This window comes from Oncorhynchus kisutch, linkage group LG17, assembly GCF_002021735.2.
Source record: "Oncorhynchus kisutch isolate 150728-3 linkage group LG17, Okis_V2, whole genome shotgun sequence".
Taxonomy (NCBI): Eukaryota; Metazoa; Chordata; class Actinopteri; order Salmoniformes; family Salmonidae; genus Oncorhynchus; species Oncorhynchus kisutch.
In genome coordinates, this window is record NC_034190.2 from 87,924,681 (window position 1) to 87,949,485 (window position 24,805).

The following is a 24,805-nucleotide window of genomic DNA, read 5'->3' on the forward strand; positions in this document are numbered from 1 at the left end:
AAACTTTTGAGAAAATGGCCCTTCAATGTTTTGGTACCTACTGGAGAGCTCTTCTTTGTCTTCTTTGTCTCCACCCATTCAACATCGTTCACACCCTCTTAAGCATTAGCCCCACCTCTTTAAGGATTCACATGTGAGACTGTGTACTAAACAACCAAACATGTCAAGACTAAAGGCTGGTTTATACTACGGGTGTGTTCGTAAATTGAATCTGAAATGCCAGTGTGCTCTGGGTGTTCGTAAACTCAGGAAGTTGTCAAATTGTCCATTTGTAAAATCAGAGTGATTCGCTCTCGGAGCGTTCAGAGGTCACACTGGACGCTCTGGCCGAGGAGGAGGGTTGATCAAAGCGTTCTGAACGAACAACAGCGGCCAACAACAGCAGTCAATCACCCAGCTAACTGGCTAATGTAGGCTAGCTACTTCCAGACAGAAATGAGAGAACACCTCACTCTGACCATTTTATTCACCCTAGCAGAGCTGGTTAGGCTGTCTTCGTAAAATGTGTCAGTTATTCTGTACTCTGGCACACTCAGACGAGAGTGCTCCGAAATTGGAGTAGATAGACAGAATTAACAATGTCCATTGAGAACGCACAATGACACTTAGCTAAGAATGACATGAATAATCAAGTCAATAAACGCTGGGTAGTTAGGTGTATTATAGTTAATATAATGCCTGGCAAGGATAGCGTAGCTAACACACCGGTACATACTGCTGTAATGCTATGCGGTTTGTAAGGATAGCGTAGCTAACACACCGGTACATACTGCTGTAATGCTATGCGGTTTGTAAGGATAGCGTAGCTAACACACCGGTATATACTGCTGCAATGCTATGCGGTTTGTAAGGATAGCGTAGCTAACACACCGGTATATACTGCTGCAATGCTATGCGGTTTGTAAGGATAGCGTAGCTAACACACCGGTATATACTGCTGTAATGCTATGCGGTTTGTAAGGATAGCGTAGCTAACAAATTGTCATCCAACTTAACATTAAACATAACTTATTTGAAAAGTCATTACGTTATTACATTGCTCAAAAGTTTCTTAACATTTGTCATAATTAGATAAAGCAATGCATTTGTATTTGCTCTCGTCAGACTTCGGCTGAATGTCTTCCGCCCTTTTCTTCAATTCTGAAAACGTTAGTGCGGTTAGTATGAGTAATGTCACCTCTCTGTGTTCCAGACTATCCCCATGACTCCCATCAGTATCAAAGTTGACCCGTCACATGATGCCAGCAAGGTCAAGGCCGAGGGACCAGGACTCAACCATAGTGGTGAGTCACACACACACGGTACACACTCACCATTTCATCCACCAGAGATAACTAACCCTTCCCTGTTCCATGGCCTCTCTTCCCTCCCTCCAGGTGTGGGGTTGACCAAGCCAACCCACTTCACAGTACAGTACTCACCTTTTCATCCACCAGAGATAACTAACCCTTCCCTGTTTCATGGCCTCTCTCCCCTCCCTCCAGGTGTGGGGTTGACCAAGCCAACCCACTTCACAGTACAGTACTCACCTTTTCATCCACCAGAGATAACTAACCCTTCCCTGTTTCATGGCCTCTCTCCCCTCCCTCCAGGTGTGGAGTTGACCAAGCCGACCCACTTCACAGTAAACACCAAGGCTGCAGGTAAAGCCAAGCTGGACGCTGTGTTCTCCGGCCCGGCTAAAGGAGAGACGGTCAAGGACTTTGAGATCATCAACAACCCCGATAACACCCACACGGTCAAGTACACCCCTGTCCAGCAGGGTGTTCTGGGAGTGGCCCTCACCTACGGAGGAGATTCTATTCCCAAGAGTCCCTTCTCCATCCCCGTGGCACCAAGCCATGACCTCAGCAAGATACAAGTGGCTGGACTGGGTGATAGTATGTACACTATAAATACTAAAAAATACTTGTATTTTTATTTTCATTAACTAGGCAAGTCAATTAAAAACAAATTCTTATTTACAATGACAGCCTACCCTGGCCAAACACGGAAGACGCTGGGCCAATTGTGCACTTTGTGTTGTGGTTGAAAAATGAGTTTTATGACTCCAACCTAAGTGTATGTAAATTTCCGACTTCAAATGTATATAGAATGCAGTGTATTTAGTTTTTTTAGTACAGTATGTAGTGTAGATAGATAGGGATATTATATATTTAGAAAGTATAGTATGTAATTGAGATAGATAGTGATATAGTATATACAGTGGGGGGAACAAGTATTTGATACACTGCCGATTTTGCAGGTTTTCCTACTTACAAAGCATGTAGAGGTCTGTAATTTTTATGATAGGTACACTTCAACTGTGAGAGACGGAATCTAAAACAAAAATCCAGAAAATCACATTGTATGATTTTTAAGTAATTCATATTGCATGACATAAGTATTTGATACATCAGAAAAGCAGACCTTAATATTTGGTACAGAAACATTTGTTTGCAATTACAGAGACCATACGTTCCTACATTCCTGTAGTTCTTGACCAGGTTTGCACACAGTGCAGCAGGGATTTTGGCCCACTCCTCCATACAGACCTTCTCCAGATCCTTCAGGTTTCGGGGCTGTCGCTGGGCAATACAGACTTTCAGCTCCCTCCAAAGATGTTCTATTGGGTTCAGGTCTGGAGACTGGCTAGGCCACTCCAGGACCTTGAGATGCTTCTTATGGAGCCACTCCTTAGTTGCCCTGGCTGTGTGTTTTGGGTCATTGTCATGATTGGAAGACTCAGCCACGACCCATCTTCAATGCTCTTACTAAGGGAAGGAGGTTGTTGGCCAGGATCTCGCGATACATGGCCCCATCCATCCTCCCCTCAATACGGTGCAGTCATCCTGTCCCCTTTGCAGAAAAGCATCCCCAAAGAATGATGTTTCCACCTCCATGCTTCACGGTTGGGATAGTGTTCTTGGGGTTGTACTCATCCTTCTTCTTCCTCCAAACACGGCGAGTGGAGTTTAGACCAAAAAGCTCTATTTTTGTCTCATCAGACCACATGACCTTCTCCCATTCCTCCTCTGGATCATCCAGATGGTCATTGGCAAACTTCAGACGGGCCTGGACATTCGCTGGCTTGAGCAGAGGGACCTTGCGTGCGCTGGAGGATTTTAATCCATGACGGTGTAGTGTGTTACTAATGGTTTTCTTTGAGACTGTGATCCCAGCTCTCTTCAGGTCATTGACCAGGTCCTGCCATGTAGTTCTGGGCTGATCCCTCACCTTCCTCATGATCATTGATGCCCCACGAGGTGAGATCTTGCATGGAGCCCCAGACCGAGGGTGATTGACTGTCATCTTGAACTTCTTCCATTTTCTAATAATTGCGCCAACAGTTGTTGCCTTCTCACCAAGCTGCTTGCCTATTGTCCTGATTAAATGTCAGGAATTGTGAAAAACCGAGTTTAAATGTAGTTGGCTATGGACTTCAACTGTATACTATAGATAATATATCATTACAAACTATATACAGGTATACTATCTAAACTACATACTATATATACCATAGATATGTCAGAATTGTTCAGAGAGCCGATCCGTTACCTGCTATATAACATCAATTTATTTAATTGTTTTTATGACTCCAGTCCAGAGTTATAATAATTTATTATTAGGCTGAACATACCCTCGTAAAACGGACTATCCTACCGATCCTTGACATTGGCGATGTCATTTACAAAATAGCCTCCAACGCTCTACTCAGCAAACTGGATGTAGTTTATCACAGTGCCATCTGTTTTGTCACCAAAGCCCCATATACTACCCACCACAGCAGGGTTTCTCAAACTCGGTCCTGGGCTCCCACCTGGGTGCGCTTTTTGCTTTTGCGCTAGCCCTTGATGACAAGTTAGTTATTTAAATCAGCTTTGTAGTGCTAGGGCAAAAACCAGTTAGCCAGTTGAGCGTGAGCTAGACTACCCAGGATAGTCAATTTGGCAACATGTCGTAATTTCACGTGGGAAGAGGGAACATATGCTCGGGACAAATTCAAATGTTTTAGCACCACACAAATAAGGGACAATTCCGAGCTCCACACACTCTTAATGCTTTATATCTGCCTCACACCTCACATTTTCAATCTCTCTCTTCTCTTCTTTATCTCTATCTCTTCTCTATCTCCTCTATATATCTCTATCTCTTCTCTCTCTTCTCTATCTCCTCTATATATCTCTATCTCTTCTCTATCTCCTCTATATATCTCTATCTCTTCTCTCTCTTCTCTATATATCTCTATCTCTTCTCTATCGCCTCTATATATCTCTATCTCTTCTCTCTCTTCTCTATCTCCTCTATATATCTCTATCTCTTCTCTATCTCCTCTATATATCTCTATCTCTTCTCTCTCTTCTCTATATATCTCCATCTCTTCTCTATCTCCTCTATATATCTCTATCTCTTCTCTCTCTTCTCTATCTCCTCTATATATCTCCATCTCTTCTCTATCTCCTCTATATATCTCTATCTCTTCTCTCTCTTCTCTATCTCCTCTATATATCTCTCTCTCTTCTCTATCTCCTCTATATATCTCCATCTCTTCTCTATCTCCTCTATATATCTCCATCTCTTCTCTCTCTTCTCTATCTCCTCTATATATCTCTATCTCTTCTCTCTCTTCTCTATCTCCTCTATATATCTCTATCTCTTCTCTATCTCCTCTATATATCTCCATCTCTTCTCTATCTCCTCTATATATCTCTCTTTTTTCTCTATCTCCTCTATATATCTCTCTCTCTTCTCTCTCTTCTCTATCTCCTCTATATATCTCTCTCTCTTCTCTATCTCCTCTATATATCTCCATCTCTTCTCTATCTCCTCTATATATCTCTATCTCTTCTCTCTCTTCTCTATCTCCTCTATATATCTCTCTCTCTTCTCTATCTCCTCTATATATCTTCATCTCTTCTCTCTCTTCTCTATCTCCTCTATATATCTCTCTCTCTTCTCTATCTCCTCTATATATCTCCATCTCTTCTCTATCTCCTCTATATATCTCCATCTCTTCTCTCTCTTCTCTATCTCCTCTATATATCTCTATCTCTTCTCTCTCTTCTCTATCTCCTCTATATATCTCCATCTCTTCTCTATATCCTCTATATATCTCCATCTCTTCTCTATCTCCTCTATATATCTCTATCTCTTCTCTCCCTTCTCTATCTCCTCTATATATCTCTATCTCTTCTCTCTCTTCTCTATCTCCTCTATATATCTCTATCTCTTCTCTCTCTTCTCTATCTCCTCTATATATCTCCATCTCTTCTCTATCTCCTCTATATATCTCCATCTCTTCTCTCTCTTCTCTATCTCCTCTATATATCTCTCTCTCTTCTCTATCTCCTCTATATATCTCTATCTCTTCTCTATCTCCTCTATATATCTCTATCTCTTCTCTCTCTTCTCTATATATCTCCATCTCTTCTCTATCTCCTCTATATATCTCTATCTCTTCTCTCTCTTCTCTATCTCCTCTATATATCTCCATCTCTTCTCTATCTCCTCTATATATCTCTATCTCTTATCTCTCTTCTCTATCTCCTCTATATATCTCTCTCTCTTCTCTATCTCCTCTATATATCTCTATCTCTTCTCTCTCTTCTCTATCTCCTCTATATATCTCCATCTCTTCTCTCTCTTCTCTATCTCCTCTATATATCTTCATCTCTTCTATATATCCTCTATATATCTCTATCTCTTCTCTCTCTTCTCTATCTCCTCTATATATCTCTATCTCTTCTCTCTCTTCTCTATATATCTTCATCTCTTCTCTATCTCCTCTATATATCTTCATCTCTTCTCTAACTCCTCTATATATCTCTATCTCTTCTCTCTCTTCTCTATCTCCTCTATATATCTCTATCTCTTCTCTCTCTTCTCTATCTCCTCTATATATCTCCATCTCTTCTCTATCTCCTCTATATATCTCTATCTCTTCTCTCTCTTCTCTATCTCCTCTATATATCTCTATCTCTTCTCTCTCTTCTCTATCAACTCTATATATCTCCATCTCTTCTCTATCTCCTCTATATATCTCTATCCCTTCTCTCTCTTCTCTATATATCTTCATCTCTTCTCTATCTCCTCTATATATCTCTATCTCTTCTCTATCTCCTCTATATATCTCTCTCTCTTCTCTATCTCCTCTATATATCTCCATCTCTTCTCTCTCTTCTCTATCTCCTCTATATCTCTCTCTCTCTTCTCTATCTCCTCTATATATCTCCATCTCTTCTCTCTCTTCTCTATCTCCTCTATATATCTTCATCTCTTCTCTATCTCCTCTATATATCTCTATCTCTTCTCTCTCTTCTCTATCTCCTCTATATATCTCCATCTCTTCTCTCTCTTCTCTATCTCCTCTATATATCTCCATCTCTTCTCTATCTCCTCTATATATCTCCATCTCTTCTCTCTCTTCTCTATCTCCTCTATATATCTTCATCTCTCCTCTTCTATCTCTTCATCTCTTCTATATCTGTATCTCTTCTCTTCAAAACTTCTCTCCTCTTCTATATCTCATATCTTCTATATCTCTCTCTCTTCTATATCTCTTCTCTGTTATATCTCCTCTCTTCTATATCTCATATCTTCTATATCTCTTCTCTGTTATATCTCCTCTCTTCTATATCTCATATCTTCTATATCTCTTCTCTGTTATATCTCCTCTCTTCTATATCTCATATCTTCTAAATCTCTTCTCTGTTATATCTCCTCTCTTCTATATCTCTTCTCTGTTATATCTCCTCTCTTCTATATCTCATATCTTCTATATCCCTCTCTTCTATATCTCTTCTCTGTTATATCTCCTCTCTTCTATATCTCATATCTTCTATATCTCTCTCTTCTATATCTCTTCTCTGTTATATCTCTTCTCTTCTTGAGGATCTCTGAATGATCCAATGTTGACCTAAATGACTAATGATGATAAATACAATCCACCTGTGTGTAATCAAGTCTCCGTAGAAATGCACCTGCACTGTGATAGTCTCAGAGGTCCGTTAAAAGCGCAGAGAGCATCATGAAGAACAAGGAACACACCAGGCAGGTCCGAGATACTGTTGTGAAGAAGTTTAAAGCCGGATTTGGATACAAAAAGATTTCCCAAGCTTTAAACATCCCAAGGAGCACTGTGCAAGCGATAATATTGAAATGGAAGGAGTATCAGACCACTGCAAATCTACCAAGACCTGGCTGTCCCTCTAAACTTTCAGCTCATACAAGGAGAAGACTGATCAGAGATGCAGCCAAGAGGCCCATGATCACTCTGGATGAACTGCAGAGATCTACAGCTGAGGTGGGAGACTCTGTCCATAGGACAACAATCAGTCGTATATTGCACAAATCTGGCCTTTATGGAAGAGTGGCAAGAAGAAAGCCATTTCTTAAAGATATCCATAAAAAGTGTTGTTTAACGTTTGCCACAAGCCACCTGGGAGACACACCAAACATGTGGAAGAAGGTGCTCTGGTCAGATGAAACCAAAATTGAACTTTTTGGCAACAATGCAAAATGTTATGTTTGGCGTAAAAGCAACACAGCTCATCACCCTGAACACACCATCCCCACTGTCAAACATGGTGGTGGCAGCATCATGGTTTGGGCCTGCTTTTCTTCAGCAGGGAGAAGGAAGATGGTTAAAATTGATGGGAAGATGGATGGAGCCAAATACAGGACCATTCTGGAAGAAAACCTGATGGACTCTGCAAAAGACCTAAGACTGGGACGGAGATTTGTCTTCCAACAAGACAATGATCCAAAACATAAAGCAAAATCTACAATGGAATGGTTAAAAAATAAACATATCCAGGTGTTAGAATGGCCAAGTCAAAGTCCAGACCTGAATCCAATCGAGAATCTGTGGAAAGAACTGAAAACTGCTGTTCACAAATGCTCTCCATCCAACCTCACTGAGCTCGAGCTGTTTTGCAAGGAGGAATGGGAAAAAATTTCGGTCTCTCGATGTGCAAAACTGATAGAGACATACCCCAAGCGACTTACAGCTGTAATCGCAGCAAAAGGTGGCGCTACAAAGTATTAACTTAAGGGGGCTGAATAATTTTGCAAGCCCAATTTTTCCATTTTTGATTTGTTGAAAAAGTTTGAAATATCCAATAAGTGTTGTTCCACTTCATGATTGTGTTCCACTTGTTGTTGATTCTTCACAAAAAAAATACAGTTTTATATCTTTATGTTTGAAGCCTGAAATGTGGCAAAAGGTCGCAAAGTTCAAGGGGGGCGAATACTTTCGCAAGGCACTGTATATATCTTTTCTTTTATATCTCTTATCACTCTCTCTTCTTTTCTCTTTTGATGTGTTCTTTTCTATATATCAAATCAAATCAAATGTATTTATATAGCCCTTCGTACATCAGCTGATATCTCAAAGTGCTGTACAGAAACCCAGCCTAAAACCCCAAACAGCAAGCAATGCAGGTGGAGAAGCACGGTGGCTAGGAAAAACTCCCTAGAAAGGCCAAAACCTAGGAAGAAACCTAGAGAAGAACCAGGCTATGTGGGGTGGCCAGTCCTCTTCTGGCTGTGCCGGGTGGAGATTATAACAGAACATAGCCAAGATGTTCAAATGTTCATAAATGACCAGCATGGTCGAAAAATAATAAGGCAGAACAGTTGAAACTGGAGCAGCAGCACGGCCAGGTGGACTGGGGACAGCAATGAGTCAACATGTCTGGTAGTCCTGAGGCATGGTCCTAGGGCTCAGGTCCTCCGAGAGAGAGAAAGAAAGAGAGAATTAGAGAGAGCACACTTAAATTCACACAGGACACTGAATAGGACAGGAGAAGTACTCCAGATATAACAAACAGACCCTAGGCCCCCGACACATAAACTACTGCAGCATAAATACTGGAGGCTGAGACAGGAGAAGTCAGGAGACACTGTGGCCCCATCCGAGGACACCCCCGGTCAGGGCCAAACAGGAAGGATATAACCCCACCAACTTTGCCAAAGCACAGCCCCCACACCACTAGAGGGATATCTTCAACCACCAACTTACCATCCTGAGACAAGGCTGAGTATAGCCCACAAAGATCTCCGCCACGGCACAACCCAAGGGGGGGGGGGGCGCCAACCCAGACAGGATGATCACATCAGTGACTCAACCCACTCAGGTGACACACCCCTCCCAGGGACGGTATGAGAGAGCCCCAGTAAGCCAGTGGCTCAGCCCCTGTAATAGGGTTAGAGGCAGAGAATCCCAGTGGAAAGAGGGGAACCGGCCAGGCAGAGACAGCAAGGGCGGTTCGTTGCTCCAGAGCCTTTCCGTTCACCTTCCCACTCCTGGGCCAGACTACACTCAATCATATGACCCACTGAAGAGATGAGTCTTCAGTAAAGACTTAAAGGTTGAGACCGAGTTTGCGTCTCTGACATGGGTAGGCAGATCGTTCCATAACAATAGAGCTCTATAGGAGAAAGCCCTGCCTCCAGCTTTTTGTTTAGAAATTCTAGGGACAATTAGGAGGCCTGCGTCTTGTGACCGTAGCGTACATGTAGGTATGTACGGCAGGACCAAATCAGAGAGATAGGTAGGAGCAAGCCCATGTAATGCTTTGTAGGTTAGCAGTAAAACCTTGAAATCAGCCCTTGCTTTGACAGGAAGCCAGTGTAGGGAGGCTAGCACTGGAGTAATATGATCACATTTTTGGGTTCTAGTCAGGATTCTAGCAGCCGTATTTAGCACTAACTGAAGTTTATTTAGTGCTTTTTCCGGGTAGTCGGAAAGTAGAGCATTGCAGTATTCTAACCTAGAAGTGACAAAAGCATGGATGAATTTTTCTGCATCATTTTTGGACAGAAAGTTTCTGATTTTTGCAATGTTACGTAGGGAAAAAAGCTGTCCTTGAAATGGTCTTGATATGTTCTTCAAAAGAGAGATCAGGGTCCAGAGTAACGCCGAGGTCCTTCACAGTTTTATTTGAGACGACTGTACAACCGTTAAGATTAATTGTCAGATTCAACAGAAGATCTCTTTGTTTTTTGGGACCTAGAACAAGCATCTCTGTTTTGTCCGAGTTTAAAAGTAGAAAGTTTGCAGCCATCCACTTTCTTGTGTCTGAAACACATGCTTCTAGCGAGGGCAATTTTGGGGCTTCACCATGTTTCATTGAAATGTACAGCTGTGTGTGATCCGCATAGCAGTGAAAGTTAACATTATGTTTTCGAATGACATCCCCAAGAGGTAAAATATATAGTGAAAACAATAGTGGTCCTAAAACGGAACCTTGAGGAAATTTACAGTTGATTTGTCAGAGGACAAACCATTTACAGAGACAAACTGATATCTTTCCGACAGATAAGATCTAAACCAGGCCAGAACTTGTCCGTGTAGACCAATTTGGGTTTCCAATCTCTCCAAAAGAATGTGGTGATCGATGGTATCAAAAGCAGCACTAAGGTCTAGGAGCACGAGGACAGATGCAGAGCCTCGGTCTGATGCCATTAAAAGGTCATTTACCACCTTCACAAGTGCAGTCTCAGTGCTATGATGGGGTCTAAAACCAGACTGAAGCATTTCGTATACATTGTTTGTCTTCAGGAAGGCAGCGAGTTGCTGCGCAACAGCCTTTTCTAAAATTTAGAGAGGAATGGAAGATTCGATATAGGCCGATAGTTTTTTAGATTTTCTGGGTCAAGGTTTGGCTTTTTCAAGAGAGGCTTTATTACTGCCACTTTTAGTGAGTTTGGTACACATCCGGTGGATAGAGAGACGTTTATTATGTTCAACATAGGAGGGCCAAGCACAGGAAGCAGCTCTTTCAGTAGTTTAGTTGGAATAGGGTCCAGTATGCAGCTTGAAGGTTTAGAGGCCATGATTATTTTCATCATTGTGTCAAGAGATATAGTACTAAAACACTTGAGTGTCTCTCTTGATCCTAGGTCCTGGCAGAGTTGTGCAGACTCAGGACAACTGAGCTTTGAAGGAATACGCAGATTTAAAGAGGAGTCCGTAATTTGCTTTCTAATAATCATGATCTTTTCCTCAAAGACGTTCATGAATTTATCACTGCTAAAGTGAAAGCCATCCTCTCTTGGGGAATGCTGCTTTTTAGTTAGCTTTGCGACAGTATCAAAAAGGAATTTGGGGTTGTTCTTATTTTCCTCAATTAAGTTAGAAAAATAGGATGATCGAGCAGCAGTAAGGGCTCTTCGGTACTGCACGGTACCGTCCTTCCAAGCTAGTCGGAAGACTTCCAGTTTGGTGTGGCGCCATTTCCGTTCCAATTTTCTGGAAGCTTGCTTCAGAGCTCGGGTATTTTCTGTGTACCAGGGAGCTAGTTTCTTATGAGAAATGTTTTTAGTTTTTAGGGGTGCAACTGCATCTAGGGTATTGCGCAAGGTTAAATTGAGTTCCTCAGTTAGGTTGTTAATATATCTCTTCTCTTTTATATCTCTTATTTTCTATATCTCTACCTTTTCTCTTCTATGTCTCTTCTCTTTTATATCTCTTATCTTCTATAAATCTACCTCTTCTATATCTCATCTCTTCTATATCTCTTCTCTTCCATATCTATGTCTCTTCTCTTCTACATCTCCATTTCTTCTCTAAAATATCTCTCCTCTTTTATCTCTTCTATATCTCTATCTCTTCCTTTATTTCTCTATCTGTGTAGAGATGACGGTGGGTAAGGACCAGGAAGTGACTGTGAAGTCTAAAGGAGCAGGAGTTCAGGGGAAAGTCTGGGCCAATGTTACAGGGCCTTCTGGGAAACCTGTCGCCAGCAAGGTAGGGATGTAGATTGATCTTTTGTTTTTCATTTTAACTCTCTTTTTAAAAACTGCATTCCAATTCTATGTTTATAAATGCTTTGTTGCGTTTTTAAAAGCTTCATTACAGTTATATGTCCATTGTTAAAAATGTTGTGCTAAAACCAATGATGAAAGGTGCTTTACAAATAGACAATGATGAAGGTTGTTATTAATTTGAATGTTAATATTCTGATTATTCAGGTGGAGGCAGGTCTTAAACCAGAGACCAGTCAAGTGAAGTTTATCCCTTGGGAGGCGGGGCCATACCAGGTGGAGCTGACCTTTGACGGAGCCCCGATCCCAGGATCCCCCTTCAACCCCACCGCCTATCCCCCCACCGACGCCACCAAGGTAAACACGACCTCTAACTGCTGACCTCTAACCCCTGATCTCTAACCCCTGACCCTTAAACCTGTATGTCCTGTTTCCCCTATGTCTGTCAGGTGAAGTGTTCCGGCCCAGGTTTGGAGCATGCCAAAGTGGGAGAGACTGGGGAGTTTGTGGTGGACTGTACCAACGCGGGTCCAGCTGAGCTGACCATAGAGATCATCAGTGACAGCGGGACAGAGACAGAGGTCCACATCCAGGATAACGGAGACGGAACCTACACCATCACCTACATCCCCCGGTACCCCGGCTCATACACCCTCACCATCCGCTACGGGGGGCAGGATGTACCCAACTTCCCTGCCTCCCTGACTGTGGAGCCGGCGGTCAACACCAGCGGAGTCCGCGTGTTTGGACCGGGAGTAGAGGGCAAAGGTCAGAGACACAGTTCTGTCCCCTATGTAGATATAGTTATTAAAGTGAATATGCAAAGATAATAAACTAAGAGTGGCAGCAGTGTAAAATATTAAAAAGGGGGAACAATGCAAATAGTCTGTGTAGCAATTTGATTAGATGTTCAGGAGTCTAATGGCTTGGTGGTAGAAGCTGTTTAGAAGCCTCTTGGACCTAGACTTGGCGCTCCAGTACCGCTTGCAGTAGCAGAGAACACAGTCTATGACTAGGGTGGCTGGAGTCTTTGACAATTTTTAGGTCCTTCCTCTGACACCGCCTGGTATAGAGGTCCTGGCAGGCAGCTTAGCCCCAGTGATGTACTGGGCCATACGCACTACCTTCTGTAGTGCCTTGCAGTCGGAGGCTGAGTAGTTGCCATACCAGGCAGTGATGCAACTCTCGATGGTGCAGCTGTAGAACCTTTTGAGGATCTGAGGACCCATGCCAAATATTTCAGTCTCCTGAGGGGGAATATGTTTCGTCGTGCCCTCTTCATGACTGTCTTGGTGTGCTTGGACCATGTTAGTTTGTTTGGTGATGTGGACACCAAGGAACTTGAAGCTCTCAACCTCCTGGGTGTGCTTGGTCCTCCTTTTCCTGTAGTCCACCAACATCTCCTTTGTCTTGATCACGTTGAGGGAGATATTGTTGTCACCACACGGCCATTCCTACCTTTTCAATCTATCCTTTTGTGAAGTGCAGCCGGGAACTAGTTCTGTACAATGGCAAGTGGTGGGGTGGATAAACCATCATCGTATAAATCTCCAGTTTGGGAAATGTTTCGCTTCCCAGTAGAATACAACGGCAATGGTATGTCTCGGTATGTCTCCATGCTCAATGAGAATAGCCTATGCAGCTGCCAACACCTCGAACATGTTGACACATTTACGCCAACATTACACCAGTATTCCTACCATCGGATCAAGACCGAAATACAATAAATCAACAACACAACTTGCAACCTCTGCATTCAAGCAGCCCTTCTCAGCTGATTCTGACCTGGCCAGAGAAATTACAACAGTGATAGGTATGTTTATAGTTGTTGAGAAGGGTTTTTAGTACATCGTGAAAGAACTCGAGCCACATTACGAACTTCCCCTTCTCGCACTCATTTCATTAAACAGGTAGTACCTGCACTATATAAGCAAACGAAAGCTGAAGTTGTCAATAAATTGGAAAATGCACTTTGTGTTGCGCTTACGATGCCTGGACCTCCAGGCTACAGTTGAAGTCGGAAGTTTACATACACCTTAGCCAAATACATTTAAACTCAGTTTTTCACCACATTTAATCCAAGTAAAAATTCCCTGTCTTAGGTCAGTTAGGATCACCACTTTATTTTAAGAATGTGAAATATCAGAATAATAGTAGAGAGAATTATTTATTTCAGCTTTTATTTCTTTCATCACATTCCCAGTGGGTCAGAAGTTTATATACACTCAATTAGTATTTGGTAGCATTGCCTTTAAATCGTTTAACTTGGGTCAAACATTACAGGTAATCTTCCACAAGCTTCCCACAATAAATTGAGTGAATTTTGGCCCATTCCTCCTGACAGAGCTGGTATAACTGAGTCAGGTTTGTAGGCCTCCTTGCTCGCACACGCTTTTTCAGGTCTGCCCACAAATGTTATATTTTAAATGTTCTATAGGATTGAGGTCAGGGCTTTTTGATGGCCACTCCAATACCTTGACTTTGTTGTGCTTAAGCCATTTTGACACAACTTTGGAATTATGCTTGAGGCCATTGTCCATTTGGAAGACCCATTTGAGACCAAGCTTTAACTTCCTGACTGATGTCTTGAGATGTTGCTTCAATATATCCACATAATTTTCCCTCCTCATGAAGCTATCTATTTTGTGAAGTGCACCAGCCCCTCCTGCAGCAAAGCACCCCCACAACATGATGCTGCCACCCCCATGTTTCACAGTTGGGATGGTGTTCTTCGGCTTGCAAGCCTCCCCCTTTTTCCTCCAAACATAACGATGGTAATTATGGCCTAACAGTTCTATTGTTTTTTTCATCAGACCAGAGGACATTTCTCCAAAAAGTTTGATCTTTGTCCCCATGTCCAGTTCCAAACCGTAGTCTGGCTTTGTTATGGTAGTTTTGGAGTAGTGGCTTCTTCCTTTCAGGTTATATCCATATAGGACTATAGGACTGTGGATATAGATACTTTCGTACCTGTTTCCTCCAGCATCTTCACAAGGTCCTTTGCTGTTGTTCTGGGATTGATTTGCACTTTTCGCAAGTACGTTCATCTCTAGGAGACAGAACGCGTCTCCTTCCTGATCGGTATGACGGCTGCGTTGTCACATGATGTTTATACTTGCATACTATTGTTTGTACAGATGAATGTGGTACCTTCAGGCATTTGGAAATTGCTCCCAAGGATGAACCAGACTTGTGGAGGTCTACAATTTTTTTTCTGAGGTCTTGGCTGATTTCTTCTGATTTCGCCATGAATTCAAGCAGAGGCACTGAGTTTGAAGGTAGGCCTTGAAATACATCCACAGGTATGCCTCCCAATTGACTCAAATTATGTCAATCGGAAGCTTCTAAAGCCATGACATAATTTTCGGGAATTTTCCAAGCTGTTTAAAAAGGCACAGTCAACTTAGTGAATGTAAACTTCTGACCCACTGGAATTGTGATACAGTGGATTATAAGTGAAATTATCTGTCTGTAAACAATTGTTGGAAAAATGACTTGTGTCATGCACAAAGTAGATGTCCTCACCAACTTGCCAAAACTATAGTTTGTTAACAAGACATTTGTGGAGTGGTTGAAACACTGGAGTCATTAAAACTTGTTTATGTAAACTTCTGACTTTAACTGTATTTAACAGCCCATCACATCACCCCGGAGTGGGGAAATAGAAGTACCTACGACAGACACGCCCCCCTTTATGAGAGACACACAAGTGTACAGATTTTGGTCTGAGCCATGTTTAGATATTGATTTCACACGCAAAGTGCACTTTCCTCTAGTGGTGTTGTTGATGAGTAAGCATAGCTTTTCACTCTGGTGTTGTTGATGAGTAAGCATAGCTTTTCACTCTGGTGTTGTTGATGAGTAAGCATAGCTTTTCACTCTGGTGTTGTTGATGAGTAAGCATAGCTTTTCACTCTGGTGTTGTTGATGAGTAAGCATAGCTTTTTACTCTGGTGGTGTTAATGAGTAAGCATAGCTTTTTACTCTGGTGGTGTTGATGAGTAAGCATAGCTTTTTACTCTGGTGGTGTTGTTGAGTAAGCATAGCTTTTTACTCTGGTGGTGTTGATGAGTAAGCATAGCTTTTTACTCTGGTGGTGTTAATGAGTAAGCATAGCTTTTTACTCTGGTGGTGTTGATGAGTAAGCATAGCTTTTTACTCTGGTGGTGTTGATGAGTAAGCATAGCTTTTTACTCTGGTGGTGTTGTTGATGAGTAAGCATAGCTTTTCACTCTGGTGGTGTTGATGAGTAAGCATAGCTTTTTACTCTGGTGGTGTTGTTGATGAGTAAGCATAGCTTTTCACTCTGGTGTTGTTGATGATGAGAATGTGTTTTCATTGAGGTAAATTCAACGTGTTGTTATTCCTGATGGTTTTTTATGATCATGATCATATACCAATACTTTGGATTTTCTTAAATACCAAAGTACCAAAACAGAACGGACTGTGACCCCAAAATCGCAATTCGTACTGAACTGTGGGTTTGGTGAACCGTTACACCCCAATTAAATGGCATATATTTGTATTTCTTAGTGTGTTCTGGGCCATAGGTGTGTTCTGGGCCCTAGGTGTGTTCTGGGCCCTAGGTGTGTTCTGGGCCCTAGGTGTGTTCTGGGCCATAGGTGTGTTCTGGGCCATAGGTGTGTTCTGGGCCCTAGGTGTGTTCTGGGCCATAGGTGTGTTCTGGGCCCTAGGTGTGTTCTGGGCCATAGGTGTGTTCTGGGCCATAGGTGTGTTCTGGGCCATAGGTGTGTTCTGGGCCCTAGGTGTGTTCTGGGCCATAGGTGTGTTCTGGGTCATAGGTGTGTTCTGGGCCCAAAGTGTGTTCTGGGCCCTAGGTGTGCTCTGGGCCATAGGTGTGTTCTGGGCCATAGGTGTGTTCTGGGCCCAAAGTGTGTTCTGGGCCATAGGTGTGTTCTGGGCCCAAAGTGTGTTCTGGGCCATAGGTGTGTTCTGGGCCCTAGGTGTGTTCTAAGTGTGTTCTGGGCCCTAGGTGTGTTCTGGGTCATAGGTGTGTTCTGGGCCATAGGTGTGTTCTGGGCCCTAAGTGTGTTCTGGGCCCTAGGTGTGTTCTAAGTGTGTTCTGGGCCCTAGGTGTGTTCTGGGTCATAGGTGTGTTCTGGGCCATAGGTGTGTTCTAAGTGTGTTCTGGGCCCTAGGTGTGTTCTGGGTCATAGGTGTGTTCTGGGCCCTAGGTGTGTTCTAAGTGTGTTCTGGGCCATAGGTGTGTTCTGGGTCATAAGTGTGTTCTGGGCCCTAGGTGTGTTCTAAGTGTGTTCTGGGCCCTAGGTGTGTTCTGGGTCATAGGTGTGTTCTGGGCCCTAAGTGTGTTCTGGGCCCTAGGTGTGTTCTAAGTGTGTTCTGTATTCTAGGCATGTTCTAAGGGTGTGCTGTGTGTTCTAGGTGTGTTCCGCGAGGCAACCACAGACTTCACGGTAGACGCGCGGCCCCTGACCCAGATGGGAGGGAAGCACATCAAGACAGTCATCCAGAACCCATCTGGAGCCGTTACTGAAGCTGTCATCACCGACCACTGTGACGGAACGTACAGCGTAGAGTACACACCCTACCAAGAGGGTGAGTTAGTCAACTACCTAGTACACTCCCTACCAAGAGGGTGAGTTAGTCAACTACCTAGTATACTCCCTACCAAGAGGGTGAGTTAGTCAACTACCTAGTATACTCCCTACCAAGAGGGTGAGTTAGTCAACTACCTAGTATACTCCCTACCAAGAGGGTAAGTTAGTCAACTACCTAGTATACTCCCTACCAAGAGGGTGAGTTAGTCAACTACCTAGTATACTCCCTACCAAGAGGGTGAGTTAGTCAACTACCTAGTATACTCCCTACCAAGAGGGTGAGTTAGTCAACTACCTAGTATACTCCCTACCAAGAGGGTGAGTTAGTCAACTACCTAGTATACTCCCTACCAAGAGGGTGAGTTAGTCAACTACCTAGTATACTCCCTACCAAGAGGGTGAGTTAGTCAACTACCTAGTACACTCCCTACCAAGAGGGTGAGTTAGTCAACTACCTAGTATACTCCCTACCAAGAGGGTGAGTTAGTCAACTACCTAGTCCACTACCTAGTACACTACTTGTCCACTACCTAGTACACTACCTAGTCCACTACCTAGTACACTACCTAGTACACTACCTAGTACACAACCTAGTCCACTACCTAGTACACTACCTAGTCCACTACCTAGTCCACTACCTAGTCCACTACCTATTACACAACCTAGTCCACTACCCAGTACACTACCTAGTACACAACCTAGTACACTACCTAGTCTACTACCTAGTACACAACCTATTCCACAACCTAGTTCACTACCTAGTCGACTACCTAGTACACTCCCTACTAGGTCTAGGTCCCAGAAGGTGAGTTAGTACACTACCTAGTACACTACCTAGTCCACTATCTAGTAGAGAAGAATGGGAGAAACTCCCCAAATTAAGGTGTGCCAAGCATCGAGCGTCATACCAAAGAAGATTCCAGGATGTAAATGCTGTTCAACAGAGTACTGAGTAAAGGGTCTGAAAGCTTATGGAAATGTGATATAAATAAAATTAAAATAATACATTTGCTAAATTTGTCGTTATGGAGTATTGTGATGTCATTATGGGGTATTGTGATGTCATTATGGGGTATTGTGATGTCAGTATGGAGTATTGTGATGTCAGTATGGGGTATTGTGATGTCAGTATGGGGTATTGTGATGTCGTTATGGAGTATTGTGATGTCATTATGGGGTATTGTGATGTCGGTATGGGGTATTGTGATGTCAGTATGGAGTATTGTGATGTCAGTATGGGGTATTGTGATGTCAGTATGGAGTATTGTGATGTCGTTATGGAGTATTGTGATGTCAGTATGGAGTATTGTGATGCCGTTATGGAGTATTGTGATGTCAGTATGGAGTATTGTGATGTCAGTATGGAGTATTGTGATGTCAGTATGGGGTATTGTGATGTCAGTATGGGGTATTGTGATGTCGTTATGGAGTATTGTGATGTCATTATGGGGTATTGTGATGTCATTATGGGGTATTGTGATGTCAGTATGGAGTATTGTGATGCCAGTATGGAGTATTGTGATGTCGTTATGGAGTATTGTGATGTCAGTATGGAGTATTGTGATGTCAGTATGGGGTATTGTGATGTCAGTATGGAGTATTGTGATGTCGTTATGGAGTATTGTGATGTCAGTATGGAGTATTGTGATGCCGTTATGGAGTATTGTGATGTCAGTATGGAGTATTGTGATGTCAGTATGGAGTATTGTGATGTCAGTATGGGGTATTGTGATGTCAGTATGGGGTATTGTGATGTCGTTATGGAGTATTGTGATGTCATTATGGGGTATTGTGATGTCAGTATGGGGTATTGTGATGTCAGTATGGAGTATTGTGATGCCAGTATGGAGTATTGTGATGTCGTTATGGAGTATTGTGATGTCAGTATGGAGTATTGTGATGTCAGTATGGGGTATTGTGATGTCAGTATGGAGTATTGTGATGTCGTTATGGAGTATTGTGATGTCGTTATGGAGTATTGTGATGTCAGTATGGAGTATTGTGATGTCGTTATGGAGTATTGTGATGTCAGTATGGAGTATTGTGATGTCAGTATGGGGTATTGTGATGTCCGTATGGAGTATTGTGATGTCAGTATGGGGTATTGTGATGTCAGTATGGGGTATTGTGATGTCAGTATGGGGTATTGCGATGTCGTTATGGGGTATTGCGATGTCGTTATGGAGTATTGTGATGTCGTTATGGAGTATTGTGATGTCGTTATGGAGTATTGTGATGTCAGTATGGAGTATTGTGATGTCGTTATGGAGTATTGTGATGTCAGTATGGGGTATTGTGATGTCAGTATGGGGTATTGTGATGTCAGTATGGGGTATTGTGATGTCGTTATGGAGTATTGTGATGTCAGTATGGGGTATTGTGATGTCAGTATGGGGTATTGTGATGTCGTTATGGAGTATTGTGATGTCAGTATGGGGTATTGTGATGTCAGTATGGGGTATTGTGATGTCGTTATGGGGTATTGTGATGTCGTTATGGAGTATTGTGATGTCAGTATGGGGTATTGTGATGTCAGTATGGGGTATTGTGATGTCAGTATGGGGTATTGTGATGTCAGTATGGGGTATTGTGATGTCAGTATGGGAGTATTGTGATGTCAGTATGGGGTATTGTGATGTCGTTATGGAGTATTGTGATGTCAGTATGGAGTATTGTGATGTCAGTATGGAGTATTGTGATGTCAGTATGGAGTATTGTGATGTCAGTATGGGGTATTGTGATGTCGTTATGGAGTATTGTGATGTCAGTATGGAGTATTGTGATGTCGTTATGGAGTATTGTGATGCCAGTATGGGGTATTGTGATGTCGTTATGGAGTATTGTGATGTCAGTATGGGGTATTGTGATGTCGTTATGGAGTATTGTGATGTCGTTATGGAGTATTGTGATGTCGTTATGGAGTATTGTGATGTCAGTATGGGGTATTGTGATGTCAGTATGGGGTATTGTGATGTCGTTATGGAGTATTGTGATGTCGGTATGGAGTATTGTGATGTCAGTATGGGGTATTGTGATGTCAGTATGGAGTATTGTGATGTCGTTATGGAGTATTGTGATGTCAGTATGGGGTATTGTGATGTCAGTATGGAGTATTGTGATGTCGTTATGGAGTATTGGGATGTCAGTATGGGGTATTGTGATGTCAGTATGGGGTATTGTGATGTCGTTATGGAGTATTGTGATGTCAGTATGGGGTATTGTGATGTCAGTATGGGGTATTGTGATGTCAGTATGGGGTATTGTGATGTCAGTATGGGGTATTGTGATGTCAGTATGGGGTATTGTGATGTCGTTATGGAGTATTGTGATGTCGTTATGGAGTATTGTGATGTCAGTATGGAGTATTGTGATGTCGTTATGGAGTATTGTGATGTCAGTATGGGGTATTGTGATGTCGTTATGGAGTATTGTGATGTCGTTATGGAGTATTGTGATGTCAGTATGGAGTATTGTGATGTCGTTATGGAGCATTGTGATGTCAGTATGGAGTATTGTGATGTCGTTATGGAGTATTGTGATGTCGTTATGGAGTATTGTGATGTCAGTATGGAGTATTGTGATGTCGTTATGGAGTATTGTGATGTCAGTATGGAGTATTGTGATGTCGTTATGGAGTATTGTGATGTCAGTATGGAGTATTGTGATGTCGCTATGGGGTATTGTGATGTCAGTATGGAGTATTGTGATGTCGTTATGGGTTATTGTGATGTCGTTATGGGGTACTGTGATGTCAGTATGGGGTATTGTGATGCCATCATGGGGTATAGTGATGTCGTTATGGGGTACTGTGATGCCATCATGGGGTATTGTGATGTCGTTATGGGGTACTGTGATGTCGTTATGGGGTACTGTGATGCCATCATGGGGTATTGTGTGCACGTTGATAAGGGGGGAAACAATTTAATCAATTTTAGAATAAGAATGAAACTTAACAAAATGTGGAAAAAGTCAATTGGTCTCAATAATTTACGAATGCACTGTACATACGATATGTTCTGTCCAGGTCCCCACATTGTAGAGGTGATCTATATGATAACTCTATATGATAACTCTGTTCTGTCCAGGTCCCCACATTGTAGATGTGGCGTACGATGAGACACCAGTACCCAACAGTCCGTTCCATGTTGGCGTGACGGAGGGGTGTGACCCGGAGCGTGTACGTGTGCATGGACCCGGCCTGGACAGAGGCATCACCAACAAAGCCAATACATTTACAGTGGAGACCTGGTACGACACACATTTGAGTCATTTAGCAGATGCTGTTATCCAGAGGGACTAACACCCAGACACACAGCTTCAGGAGACCATCTAGCCTGTGTTACAGAACAATGACCTCCCCCACCCCCCTCCTCTCTCTCTCTCTCTCTCTAACACCCAGACACACAGCTTCAGGAGACCATCTAGCCTGTGTTACAGAACGATGACCTCCCCCACCCCCTCCTCTCTCTCTCTAACACCCAGACACACAGCTTCAGGAGACCATCTAGCCTGTGTTACAGAACGATGACCTCCCCCACCCCCTCCTCTCTCTCTCTAACACCCAGACACACAGCTTCAGGAGACCATCTAGCCTGTGTTACAGAACGATGACCTCCCCCACCCCCTCCTCTCTCTCTCTAACACCCAGACACACAGTTTCAGGAGACCATCTAGCCTGTGTTACAGAACGATGACCTCCCCCACCCCCCTCCTCTCTCTCTCTCTCTAACACCCAGACACACAGCTTCAGGAGACCATCTAGCCTGTGTTACAGAACGATGACCTCCCCCACCCCCTCCTCTCTCTCTCTCTTTAACACCCAGACACACAGCTTCAGGAGACCATCTAGCCTGTGTTACAGAACGATGACCTCCCCCACCCCCCTCCTCTCGCTCTCTCTCTCTCTCTCTCTAACACCCAGACACACAGCTTCAGGAGACCAACTAGCCTGTGTTACAAAACGATGACCTCCCCCACCCCCTCCTCTCTCTCTCTCTCTCTAACACCCAGACACACAGCTTCAGGAGACCATCTAGCCTGTGTTACAGAACGATGACCTCCCCCACCCCCTCCTCTCTCTCTCTAACACCCAGACACAAAGCTTCAGGAGACCAACTAGCCTGTGTTACAGAACGATGACCTCCCCCACCCCCTCCTCTCTCTCTCTCTCTCTAACACCCAGACACACAGCTTCAGGAGACCAACTAGCCTGTGTTACAGAACGATGACCTCCCCCACCCCCTCCTCTCTCTCTCTAACACCCAGACACACAGCTTCAGGAGACCAACTAGCCTGTGTTACAAAACGATGACCTCCCCCACCCCCTCCTCTCTCTCTCTAACACCCAGACACACAGCTTCAGGAGACCATCTAGCCTGTGTTACAGAACGATGACCTCCCCCACCCCCTCCTCTCTCTCTCTAACACCCAGACACACAGCTTCAGGAGACCAACTAGCCTGTGTTACAAAACGATGACCTCCACCACCCCCTCCTCTCTCTCTCTAACACCCAGACACACAGCTTCAGGAGACCAACTAGCCTGTGTTACAAAACGATGACCTCCCCCACCCCCTCCTCTCTCTCTCTAACACCCAGACACACAGCTTCAGGAGACCATCTAGCCTGTGTTACAGAACGATGACCTCCCCCACCCCCTCCTCTCTCTCTCTAACACCCAGACACACAGCTTCAGGAGACCAACTAGCCTGTGTTACAAAACGATGACCTCCACCACCCCCTCCTCTCTCTCTCTAACACCCAGACACACAGCTTCAGGAGACCAACTAGCCTGTGTTACAGAACGATGACCTCCCCCACCCCCTCCCCCACCCCCTCCTCTCTCTCTCTCTAACACCCAGACACACAGCTTCAGGAGACCAACTAGCCTGTGTTACAGAATGATGACCTCCCCCACCCCCTCCTCTCTCTCTCTCTCTCTCTCTCTCTAACACCCAGACACACAGCTTCAGGAGACCAACTAGCCTGTGTTACAAAACGATGACCTCCACCACCCCCCTCCTCTCTCTCTCTCTCTCTAACACCCAGACACACAGCTTCAGGAGACCATCTAGCCTGTGTTACAGAACGATGACCTCCCCCACCCCCTCCTCTCTCTCTCTCTCTCTAACACCCAGACACACAGCTTCAGGAGACCAACTAGCCTGTGTTACAGAACGATGACCTCCCCCACCCCCTCCTCTCTCTCTCTCTCTCTCTCTCTCTCTAACACCCAGACACACAGCTTCAGGAGACCAACTAGCCTGTGTTACAAAACGATGACCTCCACCACCCCCCTCCTCTCTCTCTCTCTCTCTAACACCCAGACACACAACTTCAGGAGACCATCTAGCCTGTGTTACAGAACGATGACCTCCCCCACCCCCCTCCTCTCTCTCTCTCTCTCTCTCTAACACCCAGACACACAGCTTCAGGAGACCATCTAGCCTGTGTTACAGAACGATGACCTCCCCCACCCCCTCCTCTCTCTCTCTCTCTCTAACACCCAGACACACAGCTTCAGGAGACCAACTAGCCTGTGTTACAAAACGATGACCTCCACCACCCCCTCCTCCTCTCTCTCTAACACCCAGACACACAGCTTCAGGAGACCAACTAGCCTGTGTTACAAAACGATGACCTCCACCACCCCCTCCTCTCTCTCTCTAACACCCAGACACACAGCTTCAGGAGACCAACTAGCCTGTGTTACAAAACGATGACCTCCACCACCCCCTCCTCTCTCTCTCTAACACCCAGACACACAGCTTCAGGAGACCAACTAGCCTGTGTTACAAAACGATGACCTCCACCACCCCCCTCCTCTTTCTCTCTCAAATCAACTCAATTCAAGGGGTTTTATTGGCATGGGAAACATATGTTTACATCGCCAAAGCAAGTGAAGTAGATAATAAACAAAAGTGAAATAAACAATAAAATGAACAGTAAACATTACACACATAGAAGTTCCGAATGAATATAATCATTACAAATGTCATATTTTGTCTATACAGTGTTGTAACGATGTGCAAATAGGTAAAGTACACAAGGGAAACTAAATAAACATAAATATGGGCTGTATTTACAATGGTGTTTGTTCTTCACTGGTTGCCCTTTTCTTGTCACACATCTTACTGCTGTGATGCATACTGTGGTATTTCACCCAGTAGATATGAGAGTTAATGAAAAATTGATTTGTTTTTTAATTCTTTGTGGATCTGTGTAATCTGAGGAAAATATGTGATCATACATTTGGCCGGAGGTTAGGAAGTGCAGCTCAGTTTCCACCTCATTTCGTGGGCAATGAGCACATAGCCTGTCTTCTCTGGAGAGCCATGTCTGCCTACGGCGGCCTCTCTCAATAGCAAGGCTATGCTCACTGAGTCTGGGGCTTTGTGGGGTGTGTTTGTGTTTGTGAACAGAGCCCCAGGACCAACTTGCTGAAAGGACTCTTCTCCAGGTTTATCTCTCTTTAGGTGA

General features: G+C 43.7%; 1 protein-coding gene across 1 annotated transcript in view; it reads left to right on the forward strand.

The window, feature by feature from the left end:
- flna (filamin A, alpha (actin binding protein 280)) overlaps positions 1-24,805 on the forward strand; it is a 155,670-nt gene that overhangs the window by 66,862 nt on the left and 64,003 nt on the right. The window contains exons 17-23 of the mRNA XM_031793366.1: positions 1,193-1,283; positions 1,593-1,880; positions 11,619-11,731; positions 11,956-12,105; positions 12,198-12,516; positions 17,152-17,325; positions 21,413-21,609. Of these exons, the coding sequence (XP_031649226.1) occupies positions 1,193-1,283; positions 1,593-1,880; positions 11,619-11,731; positions 11,956-12,105; positions 12,198-12,516; positions 17,152-17,325; positions 21,413-21,609 (1,332 nt within the window). The remainder of the gene's footprint in view (positions 1-1,192; positions 1,284-1,592; positions 1,881-11,618; positions 11,732-11,955; positions 12,106-12,197; positions 12,517-17,151; positions 17,326-21,412; positions 21,610-24,805) is intronic.